At 47.8% G+C, this 15,241-nt stretch overlaps 1 protein-coding gene across 1 annotated transcript in view; it reads right to left on the reverse strand.

Moving 5' to 3' along the window:
* mtus2b (microtubule associated tumor suppressor candidate 2b) overlaps positions 1-15,241 on the reverse strand; it is a gene marked incomplete at both ends in the record, with an annotated part of 40,483 nt that overhangs the window by 11,489 nt on the left and 13,753 nt on the right. The window contains 3 exons of the mRNA XM_080731791.1: positions 4,684-4,880; positions 6,158-6,256; positions 8,446-8,604. Coding sequence (XP_080587917.1) covers positions 4,684-4,880; positions 6,158-6,256; positions 8,446-8,604 — 455 coding nt within the window. The remainder of the gene's footprint in view (positions 1-4,683; positions 4,881-6,157; positions 6,257-8,445; positions 8,605-15,241) is intronic.

Raw genomic sequence — 15,241 nt, forward strand, 5'->3', positions numbered from 1 at the left:
CTCTCTCTCTCTCTCTCTCTCTCTCTCTCTGTCTTCTCTCTCTCTTCTCTCTCTCCTCTCTCTCTCTCTCTAACCCCCCCCCCCTTCCCTCTTGAAACCCGATACTTTTGTGATGATAATGACAAATTCACTCTACAGAGGATTGCGCAATAGGTATTTCGAAGTAAGCATACAAACACAAACTGTACGGTAAATATGCATTTTGAAAAGATGACACTAAGTGGATTACGTTCAGCATAGCATGCAGTATATATTTCTGTAATAATGGTGACTTCCAACACGACCGAATGTCGGGAACCGCCGAACAAAATCAGTCTTTGGCCGTCTTGAGTTGGTGTGGCTGAGATAAGTAGAAGAACCACAAGTGCAGATGAGTGCAGGTCAGAGATAAGGAATTCACTCAGGGCAATTATAGCCAGGCATCAAGACAAGAACCAGGCATCAGAACCAGGCAGATCGACGACTAGAGAAATCTTAATCTCTGAATCCATCAGCTCAAGAAGGCAGAGTCCTTCTGTACGTGACCTCAAAGAAGGCAGATACCTCAGAGAGTCACAAGTCAACTGAAGAATTGATAGGAATTTAGGCCTACTCTTCTATTAGTGTTTGAGTTCAAGGACACCAGGCCTGGTCCCCCGATGTTGTGTACCCATAATTTGGGTGTGGCGGATTTGCGTGACCTATAGCAACCTCTTTCAAGGTTGAGGTGAGTAAAACAACATTAGAATCCTTTCTTACAGTAGGTGAGGATTAGTAACTGCTGTGGCAAACTGAGTCACAGACTATAGTTTAGATAGAGGATTACACGAAAGGGTGGTGGTGCAGTAGTTCTCATGGGAAAGCAGGAAGAGAGCATAGTTACAGTAAATACTATGATAAGAGGGGAACTTGTTGTGTCATGGAACCAAGCTGTACCCTAAACTACAGATACCAGGCCTAAGCCATGGCATCTTGACTCTTAGAATATGCAAAATGTCAGATTATATCATAAAGCAAAGGGTAAACAACATAATAATAATATAAGGTGTAATTCTACCATTATTACTCACAGGAAATGAATGTCACACACATCTTTCAGGCACACATTTTGCTGCGTGCACCTGCATGGCATATGAATGAGTGACAAATACTTCTCTCTTGATTCCTGACACCTAACTGTACACACACCACCGCATACGTATCACAAACTTGTATTGTTTTAAATCGCTGCACTGACAGCTGGCAAAGCCTTTGCAAGTGCCCTGTGTTCTCTCAACTGTCTCTCTCACTGATAGATCTCTCTGATTCTACACTGTTTGCAAAACATTAAGAAGCGCTGGGAAGCTCCCCAGTCCTGTATCAAAGCAACAGCTGGGCTTCATGAACACAGCAACAGTGACAGCAACATTAGCGGTTACAGGTGTGGTGTAGGGGTGCTTTTTTCAACGAATAATCGATAATAATCTTGTATATATCAATGAATCAATGCAACAACAAAAGAATATATCGATTTTTAATAAATCTACAAAATTGATTAGTCTGTCTGATTAACCACTTATGCCCTATTTAATATGTCTTTACACTAATAGTGTCATGCACAAAGTGTGAGCTGAATTTAATACAAAATTGTGGTCAATATCATGGTCAGTATAATGTTAGTATCATGATCAGTGAGTGTCATGTCAGTATCATGTCAGTATCAAGTCAGTATCATGGTCAGTACCATGTCAGTATCATGGTTAACCCCTACAACCCCACCACTCAGATCAGCCAACACAGGGATACTGACAGAACCCTCGCTAAAAACCCCAGGACAAAAATCCACTCAATTTGCCCTCCTGGCCCCCAAACTGTGGAATAAACTCCCTGTCCCACTTAGGCCACATTCTCACGTATAATTCGGAATACTCTGTGCGATTGGGAGGTGAAGTTGCAACATTCTTGCATATTTAATTAATGCGTTTGCGTTCACACCACACCTTGTCAACCGCAACAAGGAATCGCCTAGACCACGTCTGTCCACGGGACATGTATCCAAGCTGCGTAATAATGCCTCCTCCATCTCCCTGTGTTTATTAATTCTTCAAGTTCAACCCACAATGTAACCGCAGGACCCCCGCAAAATTGCGGCGCAGGCAGTAGCCTATTTACCTGCGGTCGGAAACGGGCGATCAAAAAATAAAACCAGCGGCGGCCGGCGGGACTCGCAAAATCCTGCAATAAACCAGACATATAGAGCTTATACTTTAGCAAATGAATGTCTATGAAGAGGAGAACGTCACTTCTCTCTCTCTCTCTCTCTCTCTCTTTCTCTCTCTCTTTCTCTCTCCCTGCCTCTTGTCTCGCACTCCCTCTCTCTCTCTCTCTCCACGCTCCGCGCGTAAAGCGTCTCCATGTGGCACATGATTTGGCACAGAGAGAGAGAGAGAGAGAGAGAGAGAGAGAGAGAGAGAGAGAGAGAGAGAGAGAGAGAGAGAGAGAGAGAGCGAGGGCGAGAGGCCCACAAATCGGCCTATATTATATTAGGCCTATAGTCTATATAGGATATACTACAATAGTGACTCCAGTGGCTCTTTCCTTTAATCTGACTGTGAGCAACTCCTCACAAATAAACTATGTGCGATCGAGGGAGCGGTGATCAGAAATGAAATCATTGAGGGGACGGCCACGGGTTGTAGGCTAATGGTCAGAAATCTAATGGGAGCAGAAGGTCGGGAGGGGGATTTAACCTATTATATATAACTATGGATTTAACCAGCACATGAAGAACATTCATGGGGGGCCTGCTGTGAATCCTTGTAGCCAGGGCCCTGAATTTGGTGCGACACACGTTCAGATTGTTCAGCTTTATATACCACAATGTTTCATTTCCTGTATTTGAGGCGGACCGTGAACCGCATGCTGTAGTGAATCGAAACCACCGTTTTTTGGGGGATTTGAATTCGTTTCTTTGATTCTAATATGGATACGAATATGGATGCGTCTTACTCTTCACACATGCCCAAACGATGTGCATTTTCCGACAATACGCTACAGGATTTGTTTTAATCGCAATAAAATGTGGCCTTAGAACTACAGACTCACTCCCTAGCTTCCGCCGTGGACTGAAGACCCACCTCTTCAGACTCCACCTAAACCCACTACTGTAACACTCCCCTTCCCTCGATGACCACACATTAAGCTAGATAGCATTTTTAGGTTTTAGAAAAGTTTTTTACTGATTAGGTACGTAGTCTACCAGTACCTACTGTATGTTATCTATACTATAATTTTGCGAATGTCTGTCTGAGTGAGTGAGTGTCTGTCACAGCGTTTCTCCTCAGTGGCTGGAGCAATTGATCTGAAATCGCATCACCATAAGCATATGAACACACCTGACATAACTGTGAAGCCCGTTTGTCACTTTCACAAATCGTATGCTGTATATTAGCATTTTTATGGTGTATCTACTATCTATTCTGCATCTAGCATGAGGCACATCTATTCTGCATCTAGCTTGAGGCAAAATGTTTAACCAGCTCTGTGTGTGTGTGTGTGTGTGTGTGTGTGTGTGTGTGCAGGCAGGCAGGCGGGTGTGTGTGCAGGCGGGTGGGCGGGCGGGCTGGGGGGGGGGGGGGGGGGGACAGTATCTCTGTAGCCATTAAACGAAACGGGTTTCTTACATTGATGCTCCTACATCATGCAAGCAACAGTTAAAGTTACTTTCCATCCCTCATATACTGTGTGCACAGTGCACATCCCATAACCCACACACTGCACATCATTTTGGAGCTCATATCTTTGAACGGGTAAGGGCTAGTTATAAATTATTTTCTAGATTGATATTTCTATGCATTTGTTGTATTGTTGTTGATGTATCTTATTATAATATAATAAGATACGATAATAAGATAATAAGAGACCATCAATATTATTGATGGTCTGCTAAATGCCTAAACTGTAAACGGTCAGTTTGTGTCATGTCAGTATCATGGTCAGTATAATGTTAGTATCATGCCAGTATCCTGGTCAGTATCAAGTCAGTATCATGGTCAGTATCATGGTCAGTATCATGTCAGTATCATGGTCAGTATCATGTCAGTATCATGGTCAGTATCATGTCAGTATCATGGTCAGTATAATGTTAGTATCATGCCAGTATCATGGTCAGTATCAAGTCAGTATCATGGTCAGTATCATGGTCAGTATCATGTCAGTATCATGGTCAGTATCATGTCAGTATCATGGTCAGTATCATGTCAGTATCATGGTCAGTATCATGTCAGTATCATGGTTAGTATCATGGTCAGTATCATGGTCAGTATCATGTCAGTATCATGGTCAGTATCATGTCAGTATCATGGTTAGTATCATGGTCAGTATCATGGTCAGTATCATGTCAGTATCATGGTCAGTATCATGTCAGTATCATGGTTAGTATCATGGTCAGTATCATGGTCAGTATCATGTCAGTATCATGGTCAGTATCATGTCAGTATCATGGTCAGTATCATGTCAGTATCATGGTTAGTATCATGGTCAGTATCATTTTCAGTATCATGGTCAGTATCATGGTTAGTATCATGTTCAGTATCATGTTCAGGGTCATGGTTAGTAGTATCATGTAATTTTTTATCAAATCAATTAATTTGCTTAACGGTTGCACTACTACACGGGACATGGTCATATGAGGAAGTATATAAATGAGGTCGTGGGGTAGCCTACCTTCTGAAAGAAGTGCTGTGTGGTGATGGCAAAAACCTCTAGACCCACGGAGGCCTTCTTCAGCTGGGCCTGGAGGTTGTGGAGCTGCCTGGTCTGCTCCTCACAGCGTTCCTGCAGCTGCTGGACCAGAGCGCGCTCTGTCTCCCGTGTCCTGTCAGCGCGAGCAGCACCGCGGCCCATCGCAGATGGCCCACGAACTACAGGAGGGGAGAGCATGGAGAGTAAGTATAGTCAGTCATCATGACAGCCTTACATATAGAAGGAAAAACCTTAGAAGGATTTGAAATATTCAAAGATATTCAAATTTTCACGATTTTTCAAAAATAGCAGATCTACAAGCTCGCAGCTCAGTGTGATTGTATATCAATTTGTTATTTTTCAATAGTTAAAGCACAAAATAACGCGTAATAATGCGTTCCCAGTCTAAATGGGTTAAACCCCCTCCTCCTATGAAGAACATTCATGGGGGGCCTGCAGTGAATCCTTGCACCCAGGGCCCAGAATTTGGTGCGACACACATGTTCAGATTGTTCACACACACCGAGGACAGAGTGGTGGTGGTAGATGTATACAACTAGATCTGTTCTTTTTGTTTTTTACATTCATTCACTGTGTTTATGTTTCTCTTATATATAATGATAAATAATCAGCTCATTACATTTTCCGGTAATATTAACCCGCCAGTGGTGTAAAGTAACTAAGTACATTTACTCAAGTATTGTACTTAAGTACAATTTTGAGGTATTTGTACTTTACTTGAGTATTTCTAATTTCCAATACTTTTACTTCTACTCCAAATATTGTACTTTTACTCCACTACATTAATTTGAAAACTTTAGTTACTATAGTTACAGATAAAATAGCTGATCTATAAGTTCACAACGCGTTTTGAGCTACTTTTGGTACTTTAAGTACATTTTGATGCCAACACTTTCATACTTTTACTCAAGTACATTCTGATTCCAGACGTTTAACAGAGTATTTTATATTGCAGGATTGATACTTTTACTTGAGTAATAAATGTGAGTACTTTTCCCACCATTGATATTAACATACTGTACGGCACATCACTTCACAGTGTTCATATAGTCTTGTCTCTGACAAAAGGAGAAATCGCTGACTTGTGAAAAGGCAATCTGACCCGACCAAAACAGCAACAATTCAGCAGCCAACCTAGAGTAGCATGGCAGCTAGCATGGTCTCTATGACAACAGCAGGCTACCATTGCTAATGTAATGAAGTGTGTGGTGTGAGACCTTGACACAGCGAGAGAAAGAGGGAGACCGAGGACAGGCAATACTTTGTGCTGATAACAATCATTATTATTAGGTAGGGGAAACAAAGATGGTCATGGTGTTTGCTCAGTGACCTACTGTTTTTAATCACCAATGTGGCACAAACCAAACACAATGGCATATAACAGAGCCACACACATGCTGAAATTTGATACGTTCTATACTGTGTGTACACTCACCAGGGGACTGAGGCTTGGGAGGAACCACTGCAAACCGCTTCGGGGAAGATGCTGGTGGTTGTACCATCTCTGCATCCTTCATCACATCCTTTCTAGAACCTGTGTAATAACAAACAAAACAGTTTTTTTAAGCAAAGAGACAAAAAGAATAAAATAGTGGCTAAAAACTACATACATTTTTTTTAAATAGGGTAATAATTAGATTAGGTGGGGAAGGCAAGTCTGAAGAGGTGGGCTTTGATCATGGTTTTAAAAGAGAGGGTGGGAGCTGCTTTGATGTGGGCTGGGAGTGAGTTTCCAGTGTAGTGAAAGAAATGAACAAATGTCAGAATTTTGATCAGTACAAACATTAGAAAAGCAATAGTGGCAACTGGCAAGGCAATAACATAAAACAAAATAACCCTTCTACTGTCTAGTGTTTCATACAGTTGCACCATTACATGTAAATCGAATATACGCACCAGACAACGAGAGCCATTGGTGAACTAGTATGCATTATAAAGTCAGTATTATGGAAACATAATAGAAGTAGTCTGATTTAATATAGTCACTAGCTCACTAGCTGGAGCTGCTGTTCCAGTTATCCTTTACAGGGCAATCCTGATTTATAATCATGCTGATTGACACATTCCTACTGCTTTATACTGCACTCCCCTCTACGGCCACTAGATGGCCCAAATACACTTTCAAAGCAAAAAAGAAACAAAAACACAACCAAGCAGAGGTTGTTGTACTCATCATAAAAGTAAGATACTACTGATGCAAGAGTACAGGCATATGATGATACCTGGCATCACAGTTTTGAAGGGTTATAGGTGAAAATGAAAACAATTAAATACCCTAATATTTACAAAACAACACGGAAGGCAGTGTGGGCCAGCAGAAAGAAGGATAGGTGTTTTCGATTAATCTAACATGGTTAAAATGGAGTTTGATCAAATGAAAATAAAATATCTAAATATTGAATTAAGTAAGGCTCACAAAAGCCTGAGTAGATGATACAATAACCCAAATTGTTTTTGAAAGTGAAATTTCCCTTTAAGCGTGGAATTTTCCAATTGACAAAAAATGAATCCATTAATTTGGTTCAGTTTGGCTACCTTCACAAACAAAGTAGATTTGAACAGCTTTGTGTTTTTAGGAATGCTGATTATCTTAAAATTGGCTTAATGCAACAATGTTATCATGTCAAATTCAGCACGGAAAACTGACACGATAAACCTGACAACATTGTTGTCCACAAACATACAGGTTAACACGCATACAATCATATTAATAGATATAGGCGGTCTCTTCTCTCCGACTCCAGTAGCTTCTCTTCATCAGTAACAAGTGGCCTGGCCGCCAGCTATTTGCACAGAGTTGCACAGTGACATTCCTTGCAGGTCCAGTTACACTGCCCTCCACCACCTCTCACATACCCAGCATTCGTTAGCTGTCTTTGGCTCCTAACTGCATTATGAAAAACAAGGGCAGCACTGAACAAAGACAAATGACACATTCAGAAACCCAGCCATTTCTCGGTGAATGATAGCCTATGCCTGGTGGTTATAGCACTGTCATTACGCTGCCGGGAGCTTCCTCTATAGAATGAACAGAGACGTGAGAGTGTCAGTGAATGTCTGTGAGTAGGTGTGAGTCTGTCGTCACAGCGAGGTGTCTGGTTTGTGTCAGGGGCCATGAGGTACGACGGTGGTCTTCGACAACCACCAACATGTGCATGTGTGCATGCCACGGCCAAGCCCCTCCCCCTGCCCACACCCCCACGACACGCACTGCATCTCTAATCATGTGATCGCCAGTCAGAATGACCTTGAATGAGGTGAGGGAAAATATGTTGTTCCTACAGTGTGATAAAGACACACACGTACAAGAATAGAGTCATGGACAACACAACACAACACAACACAACACAACACAACACAACACAACATAACATGACATGACATGACATGACACTAATTGATTTAACCGATGAAAAAGAAAAAAAAGATAATCGACAATTTAATAAAGTATTTGATCCATAATCAATCCCTACTTTGGGCATGTCATATATGCGAAAATGTTCAAAGAATTTGAAACAATTTATAAAATAGCTAAAATAGCAGAACTACAATATACTATTTATATATATACCGTATATATATAGAGAGAGAGAGAGTCCATCGGTATAGTATAGTAATGGTATAGTATACAGTATCAATATAGTATATAGTATGGTATAGTATATATACAGTAGTGTATAACATTACATAACACAACACAGTGAGTGTGTTGAGCAGACATACTCAGTGGAGAGCAGCGTGGTGGGGGCACCAGGTTGCGTCGCTGTGGGGCGGGGGCGTTGGGGGGCTGGGGGGGGCTGCAGCGAGTGGGAGTGCAGGAGGCGTCGCTGGGGGGCGCTGGGGCCCTGTGGAGAGGAGTGTCCTCACTGCCACTGCTGGAGTCTGCAGTGGAGAGAAGACAACACTGTTGTCATGACTCTGATAGGTAGCTCGTTAAGGAACGGGTACACATTATTGTGTATCATTATTTTATGCTTTAACTATTGAAAAATAGCAGATATACAAGCTCACAGCGCGGCACCGAGTGCCGCGCTGCGAGCTTGTAGATCTGCTATTTTTGAAAAATTGTGGAATTTAGAATTTTGACCCGATTCTATAAGTGTCTTTTGAATCCTTTTTGAAAACCCTATGTTTATTGTCATACCTCCAGACAAGGTCCCCCTATGGGATAACCAGCGCCATCTGGCGCTGCAACAGAGTAAAACTCATAAGCTCCCGTACGAGAAATATCATTTGTCGGTAGGGCTGTCAATCACAAACGAGGGCGCCGCCCCCGAGTGTATAAAAGCCCTGCGGGCTATCATAACTTCCTCTTCCGCACCTCTGCTTACCTGCAACTAGAGTGTCGCGAACTCAGCCATATAAGTATATTTTTCTGTAAAGTTTAGCCTAAGCGTTGACTAGGAAGTCGGCCACTGGCCTTTATAGATTATTCTCCTGTACGTTTCTACTTCTATTCTTCCTAACAGTTCGGTCTTTTTCTTCACTTTCGCTTTGAGTCTTTACTTCTTCTCTGTACGTTCTGCCACGTGTCTCCCTGCCTTAGCTTAGCTTCGCTTAGCTTCGGTTAGCTCACGATGGCAGCTCGTCGACCTACAGTTAGCAGCCTGCTAGCTAGGGTACCGAAGAAGTGCGGCCTTCCCAGCTGCAAAGGCCTCATCGCCAATGAAGATACTCATCCGTTCTGCATTGTCTGCATGGGGGTAGGACACGCCTTGGCCTCTCTGTCCCCTCCGGCCCCGGCCACGGGGGTGAACTGTGCTGAATGCCTCCAGTACGATGTTCCAGCCCTCGAGGCACGATGTGAGATCGCTGCCGCAGGCCACGGCCTTCACACCACGGTCTCCGCCGGAACCCTCCCAGACACCTCTCCTCGTGTGCCGGACAGCGCTGTACGCCACAGCGCTGCTTCTCGCCACGTGGTTAGGCCTCCAGCGGCCTCGCCCTCAGCTAGCTTCGGTAGCCCCGTTGCTAGCGGGTCTGCGGCCCCTGTTTCCACTGCTGTTTCTCCGACGGGCTCGACTGGTGCCGTGCCCAAGAAGAGAACATGCAAGACCGCCCACGTTGTTTCTCCGCCAGCTGCAACATGGACCGTCCCCCCCAAGGAATTCCACCCTCTAGTCGTCGGTGACATTCCTCTCTCCTTCTCCGTCCCCCAGCTACGGGCTATGCGGCCACCTAGCCCCGTCTCCTGGCATGCTAGCGACGGAGACGAACCGGAGCTAGAGGACTGCGACATGGAGGAGTTGGACACGGAGGGTGAGTACTCGGAGGAGGACGAGTCCTCTTTCCCCTCCGGACAGGGCGGAGGCGCGGCCAGGGTGGTTCCTCATGCCGAGGCTTCCATCTCCGCCGCGTCCTCCCAAGCCCCTTCTGCCTCTCTCCCCCCTTCCATGCCGGCTGGGGCGAGAGGGGCAGCGGCGCAAGACCCAGACTCCATCCCCATGGACGAGCTCTCGGTGCTGGAACGCGCCACCATCCGTTGTGGCCTGGAGCTGCCACTCGGAGACGCGCCACTCGGACCACGGGCTAGGATTCCCCTCCTTGGCCAGGATGTGGATTCCTCTCCCCCGCTTCGGATGGAAAAGCTCCCACTGGTCCCAGGCTTTGCAGAGGCCCTGCATTCAACCTGGACTACACACAAGGACCCCCCCAAGCTCCCCTTCCTGGTCGATTGCCGCGACGCAGAGAAGGCGGGAATCCCCTTGTGCCCTCCCATGGACAAGCTGATGGCCCAGTCCCTGGTAGGGAGCCTCAAGCCTAGTCATGAGCGGACCGGTCCTGGAGGCCGTCCTCCCCTCAATCTGGCCGTGGGTAAGAAGCCTCCTGGGTTTGCCATCCCCTTTGACGACAAGCAGTCTTCAAGGGTGAGGAACTCTTACAGATCGTCCGCGCTGGCAGCCAGGACGATGAACGCCACCCAGCTGCTGCTTTTCTCCACCAGGCGCCTCCTCAGCGAGATGCGGGAGGTGCCTGACGTGTTGGTGGAGGAAATGGACAAGTCGCTGCGCATGCTGATGGACCTGAATGTCCACGCAATCGAGTGGCTTGGACACGGCATGGATTATTGCATCCAGGCGGAACGTGCCAGGTGGCTGGACAAGGTAAAGTGTCCTGGCAGTTCCGGAGAGGAGACCGAGAAGGTCCTGCAAGACCTCCCCGGCCACCCTTCCTCCCTCATGGGCGGTGGACTGGAGCTTCTCCGCCAGGAGGTGGCGGATAAGAAGATCACTCTGGAGCTCCTGGGAGCCACGACGGACCCCCAGGTACCCAGAAAGGAAAAGAGACAGGGACGGAGCAAGGCCCCTGGTCAGGCTGACAGGGGGCGCTCTTCCTCCAAACAGGGGAAACAGAACAATCCCCCTAGGACCCCCTCTTCTTCCTCCAAACCCACCTGCTTTACTACAGACGACCCCATTTTGCATGAATTTAACCAGTGTAGAGAAGTCCAGGCTGGAATTTCTTTCCACTCAGAAAATATCGCTTCCTCCAGTCATGCAGACAGGTTACAAGCAGAATATTTCTCTTTGCAAAATGTTCCCAGACAAGCTAATTCCTATTCACAGTGGTATGGTCTCACTAGTGTGCAATACCCCTCTGTCTCCACCGAGCGGCACTGTTATGCCGACTCTAGTTCAGGACAGGAGTTTGGTCTTAGCGTCAGGGAAGAAGCCAACACATATCACCCAGGGTCGGCCTCGTCTTCCCGCAAGGAAGCATATAAAGGCCTTAGCACAGGTTATAAACGTAAATACAATTCCCCGAGCCGGGGATTATGTTACTTATGCGATGAACCCTGTCCCCCGGGCTCCACGTTGTGTGTCGCATGTATTATTAACAAGCGAGGCTTCTTGGAGGTCACGTGTTCGTCTCCCACCGGATACGGAAATAAGCGTACCGGAAACGGAAACGCTCTTTCCGCCGGTGACTCCGCGCCTTCCGGCCCGGCGTCTAGCGGATACGGATACGTGCCCGGATACGGAACCTCTCCCTCCCGGCCCAGTAGTTCCGCTCAGGCGGTACAACCCCAAGGCTTCTCCGTTGCTCAGCAACACGTTAGCACAGTGTGCAGAGCAATGGAAACGTTGCAATCCGAATCACTGGGTGTTTCGGACGGTGACACGGGGTTACAGACTACAGTTCGCGAAAAAACCCTCCCTATCCAGCAAGGTTATTTATACTCGAGCCCGCGGCTTGAAGGCGGATGCCTTGAGGGAGGAGATAAGCTCACTATTGCGCAAGGGCGCTATAGTGGAGTTATCACGCGACCAGAGCCGTTTAGGCTTCTGGAGCCGTTATTTTCTGGTTCAGAAAAAAGGAGGGGGGCTGCGTCCCATTATGGACTTACGTGCTCTGAACAAGCACTTGAAAAAGTTCAAATTCAGGATGCTGACGTCAGAGTCACTGATGAAATCAGTGAGACAGGGGGATTTCCACTGTTCAGTGGATCTGAAGGACGCTTATCAGCACATCCTCATTTATCCCCCACACAGGAAGTTCCTGCGGTTCGCCTTCGAGGGGCGCCTGTACGAGTACACGGTCCTCCCTTTCGGTCTTTCTCTGAGCCCTCGGGTTTTCGTGAAAGTGACCGAGGCAGCCATTGCTCCACTGAGGCATCAGGGAGTCAGGCTGGCAAACTACATAGACGATTGGATGATTTCCGCCGCCTCCTGCTCAGAAGCGGCGCGCCATACCAATCTGGTGTTGTCACACCTGAAGGCCTTGGGTTTCAACGTCAACTTTGGCAAAAGCATGTTGTTACCCTCCCAGCAGATTTCCTTTATAGGAATATCTCTGGACTCGGCCACCATGTCCGCTCGCCTCTCCCCGGAGAGGGTGGACAGGTTTCTGACTTGTCTCGGCTCCTTCCGACTGAACCAGGTGGTCAGGTACAAGGAGTGCATGAAGTTGACTGGGCTGATGGCTTCAGCAGTGCAACTTCTGCGTCTGGGCAGGTTTCATATGAGACCTTTCTAGCGGTGGTCACTGGCGCTCAGGATTCCTTCCCTGCAAGGGTACAGGAAGGTGACAGTCAGCCAGGTCTGCATGGACGCTCTGGTCCCATGGAGGGACCAGGCGTTGTTGACAAGTGGGGTCTCCATGGGCGAAGTGGTGTCACGCAAGGTGATCACCACAGACGCCAGCCGCTCAGGGTGGGGCGCCACCCACGAGGGGCGCTCAGCCAGGGGTCTTTGGACCCAGGCCATGTTGGAGTACCACATCAACTATCTGGAGTTAATGGCGATCTACTTGGCGCTCAAGCATTTCGAACCATTTCTCCGGGGTTGCCATGTCCTGGTCAGGACGGACAACACGGCGGCCCTGTATTATCTCAACAAACAGGGCGGCCTCTCCTCGCGTACGCTGGATCAGCTGGCGCGCGAGATGACCCTCTGGTGCTTGCCTCGGTTGAGGTCCATCAGAGCCTCCCATGTCCCGGGCCTTCAGAACGGCGGCGCCGATCTGTTGTCCAGGGGGGAGCCTCGTTACGAGGATTGGTCTCTCCACCCTGCGGTGGTGAGGCAGATTTTCTCCAGGTTCGGTCGACCGCGAGTCGATCTCTTTGCCTCCCAGGAGAACGCGAAGTGTCCCCTTTACTTTTCAGTGAGGGGACCTTCTCCTCTGGGGATGGACGCGTTTGCTTACGAATGGCCACAAGGTCTTCTCTACGCGTTTCCACCTCTGGAACTGATTCTTCCCACTCTGGAGAGGATCAGATGTTCCAACCAGGAGGTTCTTCTGGTGACACCATCCAGGGGAGTGTGGAGGTCTCTGATCACCCCACTGCTCTCTCGACCCCCTTGGCGGCTTCCCTTGCTCAGGGATCTGCTGCGCCAGGCAGGGGACGAGATCTTCCATCCAGACCCACGGGGCCTAGACCTGTGGGTTTGGCCCGTGAGAGGGAGAACCTGCTTGCAGCAGGCTTCTCACCGATGGTTGTAGCCACTATTCAGAGTGCTAGAGCCCCCTCTACTAGGGCTGTGTATGATGGAAGGTGGAATGCCTTTTTGGACTGGTGTGAGCTACAGGAGCCACCTGTGGTGGCTCATATAGCTTCGGCCCAGAGGGTGTTAGATTTCCTGCAGGACCGCCTGGACCTTGGTCTGGCGTTCTCTACACTGAAGGGTTATTTAGCGGCTATTGATGCCTGCCACCTGGGGGTGGCAGGTAAAGGCCTTTCTAAAATCCCTGAGGTGGTCCAGTTCATGCATGGTGTGGACCATTTGAGACCTGTGACCAGAGCCTTGTTTCCTGTTTGGGATCTACAAGTGGTTCTTGAGGGCCTTTGCAAGGCACCCTTTGAACCGATTGGGAGGACCTCTTTGAAACATTTAAGTTTCAAAACAGCTCTTTTGCTTGCCTTGTCTACGGCTAAGCGTGTGAGCGACCTTCGTGCGCTCTCTGTGAGCCCTGATTGTATGAGGTTTCTCAATAATGACTCCAAGGTTCTTCTAAAACCTCATTTGAGTTTTATTCCTAAGAACCGGGTGGTCCCGAAGGAACCTGTTGTTTTGACGGCTTTCCATCCTCCTCCGTTTGCATCAGAGGAGGATAGGCGTCTTCATTGTCTTTGTCCAGTCAGGGCCCTGAAGGCCTACTGTGATAGGACGGTGGACAGCAGGTCTACTTCTCAGCTTTTCGTGGTCATGAATGCCCGTCAACGGAAAGCGGTGTCCAAGCCCACTCTGTCGAGATGGCTTGTGGATGCTATTAGGTTGGCTTACACCCGGTCTGGGTCTGAAGTGCCGGAAGCACTTAAGGCCCACAGTACTAGGGGTGTGTCTACCTCTTGGGCTTTGTCCAAAGGTGTCTCCATTGAGGAGATTTGTGCAGCGGCGAATTGGTCTTCGCCGTCCACCTTTGCGACCTACTATCACCTGGACGTTGCGCCTTCTGCTATGGCGCATACGGTTCTGGGTGCTGCTGCCTTTCCTACTACGTAGGGGGGCGGCTCTCTCTCCCCTTCCGGAGATAGCATGCTGCTGTCTCTAGGATACGTGGGGGGGGACCCTGAGTTTTCCCTTATTTTATTGCAATTTTATAAGGTGGACCTGTGTCTGCCCTTAGTGCATAAGGCGGGCCTCGGTCTGTCAGGGTCTCTTTTTCTGTCTGAACACGCCCAGGCCCTGTGGGTCTGGGTCGGATCAGTCCTGAAAGGGGTCACGTCGGTTGACAGGACCTCCTTTCCGGGTGTGGTCGGTGTGCACGACAGTCTTGTCGGTTCATGACTTCTCGGGGAGTATATGAGTCCCATAGGGGGACCTTGTCTGGAGGTATGACAATAAACGTATAGGTTCCGAACGGAACCATGTTTATTTAATACCGGAGGACAAGGTCCCCCGAATAAAGCCCCTCGGTTCGCTAGTTGCGGGCGCAGAGGTGCGGCTTTAGAGGAAGTTATGATAGCCCGCAGGGCTTTTATACACTCGGGGGCGGCGCCCTCGTTTGTGATTGACAGCCCTACCGACAAATGATATTTCTCGTACGGGAGCTTATGAGTTTTACTCTGTTGCAGCGC

This window comes from Nannobrachium achirus (assembly GCF_963921795.1).
Source record: "Nannobrachium achirus genome assembly, chromosome: 8".
Taxonomy (NCBI): Eukaryota; Metazoa; Chordata; class Actinopteri; order Myctophiformes; family Myctophidae; genus Nannobrachium; species Nannobrachium achirus.